We start from the raw sequence: 4634 nt of genomic DNA, 5'->3' as shown, positions 1-4634 counted from the left end.
TTTCAATTGCTGATAAATCACCTCGACGCTTGGACTTGTCAGAACGGCAATTGTGAATAAAACGCAAGATGTAACCTTGAACTCGTATTAACTTATTAAGCGCTGAATATCTATTGAATATTTCTGGGATTTCTTGCTGTACGGCTGCAGCTGTTGTCGTCCCCCTCGCTTCAGGTATCTCTTGCTCCGTTAACCAATTCTTAATGCACCATTCAGTTACATTCTGTGCAAGCCATGCCGGGCCATGCCACTACAATTCAGTGGAAAGTAATAATGATGGTGACATGCCTCTTGAGATGATGTCCGCAGGATTGTGTGAAGAATGCACGTAGAACCAATTATTTGTATCGGAGATATCTTGAATGGCGCTCACGCGATTTGCTACAAAGGTGTTCCACCTCCTAGGAGGCGCCTTTATCCATGACAGTGCTATTGTAGAGTCCGACCAATAATAGACATGTGCGAATGTAATGTTTATGGACTCTAGTACCTTGTGCATTAACTGCGCTAGTAATAATGCTGCACACAGTTCAAGGCGTGGCAAAGACAGATTTTTCAAGGGTGCGACCCGAGACTTTGCACACAGTAGATTCACCTTGTACTGGGTTTCTGAAAGTTTGCTTCTAACGTAAATGCAAGCTCCGTACGCTCTCTCGCTGGCGTCGGCGAAGCCGCATAAATCCAATTCTTTGTTATTGTAGTGAATAACCTTTCGTGAAATTTGAACTTGATTTAGAATAGGAAGTTCTGCTTCGTATCGAGCCCACTGCGTTTGGATGTCGCTGGGTAACGTCTCGTCCCAGTCAACCTTGAGTTCCCATAAGCGTTGCATGAAAATCTTTGCAGTAGTGATGATTGGTCCTAAAATTCCCAATGGGTCGAAAATGTGAGCGATAGTTGACAGAATGCTCCTCTTCGTGATCTTCGATTGCCTTGGCACAGTGATGTCAAATTGCAGCATGTCGTCTTGAGAATTCCATTGCAGACCTAGAGTATGTAAACTTGTGTTCTCGCTAATGTTTAGAATGAAGTCTGTGGCCATTGTGGGAATGTCATCCAGAACTGCTTGTTCATTAGATGCCCATTTGCGTAAGACGAAGCCTGCTTTGCCTAATATTAGGTTCACTTGATTGCGTATTTTAATAAGTTCTTCAATGCTATCAGCGCCGGTCAAAAGATCATCTACATAAAAGTCAGATAGAATCCTTGAGGCTCCTACCGGTGCGTTGTCTTGTTCTAGTCTTGCTATTTCTTGTAAGGATCGTATCGCGAGGAATGATGCTGATGCTGTACCATATGTCACGGTAGCCAGTTCGAAAGTTTGTACCTCCCTCGTCTTACTGTCTCGCCATAAGATTCTCTGCAGTCTCCGTTGAGATTCATCGACTAAAATCTGACGGTACATTTTTGTTACGTCTCCTGAAAGAACGTATTTCCACATGCGAAATTTGATTAAAATAGAAAACAAATCCGGTTGCAAAGCTGGTCCTACCATGAGGACGTCATTTAGAGAAACTCCGGTGTCTGTCCTGCATGAAGCATCGAAGACGACACGAGTCTTCGTGGTGGTGCTTGTATTCTTGAAAACCGCATGATGTGGCATGTAATATGATACGGTTGTTTCTTGAGAATCTACCTTAATGGGATGCATGTGCCCAAGCTCTATGTATTCTTGCATGAATTGTGTGTATGCTGTCTTCATTTCAGGATGACGACTCAACCTGTTTTCAAGTGCATGGAAGCGTTTCAAAGCAACGTCGTAAGAACGTCCTAATGTTTGCAATCCATTCTTCTTAATGGGTAATTTTACTATAAAATGACCATCATCAGTCCGACGGTAATTTTCTTTGTAATGTGCTTCACATTCTCTCTCTTCAGTCGTGAGTGATGAATCGGAAGAGATCTGTTCAGTTTGCCAAAACCTCTCAATAGCCTGTTCTAGGCTGACATGACTTGTTGCTATATTGCACTGGATTGTTTCCATGGGTATTGTGTTGTTTGGATATCTTCCACTCAGTACCCATCCAAAAAGTGTTTTCTGAAGTAACGGATGTTCCGCTGTTTCCTTGATTTGTCCAACGCAAAGAGTGCCTCAAAATAATTCTGCACCTAGTAATATATCAATGTCCTTTGACTGATTGAATTCTGGATCCGCAATGGGTAGATTTGCTGGTAGCTTGAAGTTGGTTTTGTCCATGCTGATAGTGGGTAAACGTTCGGTGATCTTCTTCAAAATCAAGCAATTGATGATGATATTGTATGCGTAGAATCTTGAACTTAACTGTACTTGAGTCATTCGTTTGACCTGACTGCACGCATGATTCACCCCGACAATCGAGATGTCAATAGGCTTCACTGTAAGGCCTAAGCGTTGTACTAAATCTTCAGTTATAAAGTTTGCTGCGAAGACTGCGAACCTGAGTCAAGTAGAATGCGACAAGTTTGTTTGTTTCCTTGGCAATCGCGAGTGTTGACCAGTGCCGTTGACAAGAAGACTTGCGACGTAACGTTCGACATTGTCGTGTGTGCAACATTGGTTGTGGATGCGTTTCCTTGTTGCGTTGTTGTCTGATTTGAAGATTCCGAGACCTTAGTTTCTGATTTGTCTCCGGAAATATGAAGTAATGAATTGTGCCGTTTTCCACATGTTTTGCAATTGCCGTACCTACAATTCCTTGCTGTATGTGATGAGGCCTTTAAGCAATTCCAACATAATTTTGCCTCCTTGATGAAGTTCAGACGATCCTCTGGTGAAAGATCCAAAAATTGTTTGCATGAATATATCTGATGATCTTCCTTGCACCTTTGACATGATGCGGTTTTGGTACTAACGAGGGCCGATACCTTTGCTTGTCCGACCTTAACTTGCGTCTGCAATGAAGAACCTTTTCTGTTGACAGCCTCCAATGTGTGACATGGATGCTCCAAAAACTCTGTTAAATGCTACAGGGTGGGAATGTCATTTCCTGTGATGCTATCTTCCCATTCCTTATTGGTATTGTGATCTAGTTTGCCGGTTACCAAATGTATGATGGGATCGTCCCATGAATCCGTTAGACGGCCCATCGCCTTTAAGGCCCTTATGTGCTTGAGAACTCCGTCCACTAACTGACAAAGAGCGTTAAAATTCTCCTTTGTAATGGATGGTAACTCAAACAGTGCTCTGAGATGCCTTTGAATAATGAGACGCTTGTTGTCATATCGCTTTATCAACATTTGCCATGCTTGCTCATAATTGTCAGCCGACATTTCGAGTGACTGAACCAATTCAGCAGCCTTTCCTTTGAGTGACGCCTTCAAATAATGAAATTTTTGAATTTCATTTATTGTACGATCTCTGTGGATAAGTGACTGGAACGTGTCATGGAACGGGTACCGTTCCTCATAGGATCTTGAAAATGATGGCAAGTCAATTTTCGGTAATTTTAAACTAGTACCTGACGCTCGATTGCGATCGATGTTTGCAGGGCGCGTTTCAGTATCCGTGTTTGACGTTGCATCGCGAGAAACAATTAGCTCTTGAAACCTTGACGTAATGTCATAATACGTCTCCTCGAACTCCTTTCTGTCGAGTTCGTGAGTCTCGAGCATGTCTGCCGAATCTAGCAACTCTTCAATTTCCTATTGCACTTCGTCGAATTGCGACCACGTGGTTTCAATTTTGGCTTTACGCTCTGATAATTGTGCTGTATTGAGCTCGCTGATAACATTTGAAGCAAGCGTGTTGTGAGCCCTTGTGCATAATGCTTTTAACTGACCTCTACGAATTTTTAACCTCTTTAACCTATCCTCCATGTTTTGACGATATTGTGAAATGCGAGGAAAACTAGGTAATGTAGGTAAATGAGCAGAATTTTGGAACTTACCGACTTACCGACTGTGTGCGACTTACGACCTCTGTGAGTGAAATCCTTTCACTATGGCGCGCCTTTGGAAGAATGCTCTATTTTGAATGTAACGGTCGCTGCGACCTCATGAAATGCCGATTCTTCGTCACTTCTCTAATATGCCTTGTTGGTCGGCGATTTGGCTTCACTGACCTCAGACTACCTTGCCTTGTTCGTGCAAGCTCACTTGCTGTCCAGATGGACTGGTATCCTTGTGCTCGAATGTTCTCGATTATGCGTATCACGAATGCCTTTGTTTGATACTACTTGTGAATGTCCCTATATCCGTCTCGAAGGACCATATGTTCTTGTCACGCGAGGATTATAAATAATTTAACAACTCGCGGCGTTATCTTCAGTTGTAGAAAATAACTGCTTTATTTATTGAGAGAACTGCCTTGCACGCAGCTTCTTACATGCTCAGCCATCTTGGTTCTACTACTACTACATAACTATATATAATAGAGAGGCGACAATCTTGGTCGCGCCATCTAGTAAGGGTTTGTGGCAGCGCGGTAGGTTCCGGAAAGACCCTTCATAATCAAACACAAACAAACTTTTTTGTTAATATTGACTTTGGACTTAAATTTTAGCGACTTTCATGTATTAGATGTTGCTAACATATTCCTCAAGAGTTCTGTGTAAAAATTTAAAGTCTTCATATGCATTTATATCCGAGCAATGTTAATTTAAAAAAAGTTATTCCATAATCCATGCTTTTACCATATACATATATATATATATATA

General features: G+C 42.0%; 2 protein-coding genes across 2 annotated transcripts in view; both read right to left on the bottom strand.

Annotated features, from left to right (window-relative positions):
- Positions 1-250: 250 nt before the first annotated feature.
- Positions 251-1984, bottom strand: LOC108764668 (uncharacterized). Its single transcript, XM_018513006.1, has one exon. It carries the CDS (start codon positions 1982-1984, stop codon positions 251-253), a length of 1734 nt encoding a protein of 577 aa, XP_018368508.1.
- A 108-nt stretch (positions 1985-2092) lies between these two features.
- LOC108764667 (uncharacterized) overlaps positions 2093-4634 on the bottom strand; it is a 48965-nt gene continuing 46423 nt past the window's right edge. Inside the window, exons 3-5 of the mRNA XM_018513005.1 lie at positions 2948-3294; positions 2418-2890; positions 2093-2355 (exon numbers count right to left, since the gene is read on the bottom strand). Of these exons, the coding sequence (XP_018368507.1) occupies positions 2093-2355; positions 2418-2890; positions 2948-3294 (1083 nt within the window). The remainder of the gene's footprint in view (positions 2356-2417; positions 2891-2947; positions 3295-4634) is intronic.

The sequence above is a fragment of the Trachymyrmex cornetzi genome, unplaced genomic scaffold (genome assembly GCF_001594075.2).
Source record: "Trachymyrmex cornetzi isolate Tcor2-1 unplaced genomic scaffold, Tcor1.1 scaffold444, whole genome shotgun sequence".
NCBI classification, from domain to species: domain Eukaryota; kingdom Metazoa; phylum Arthropoda; class Insecta; order Hymenoptera; family Formicidae; genus Trachymyrmex; species Trachymyrmex cornetzi.
This window is presented reverse-complemented; position numbering and strand designations above follow the sequence as displayed.

What these genes read in the sequence shown, in the direction of transcription:
- LOC108764668 (XM_018513006.1), bottom strand. Translation starts at nt 1,984, where the DNA reads ATGGAAACAATCCAGTGCAATATAGCAACAAGTCATGTCAGCCTAGAA.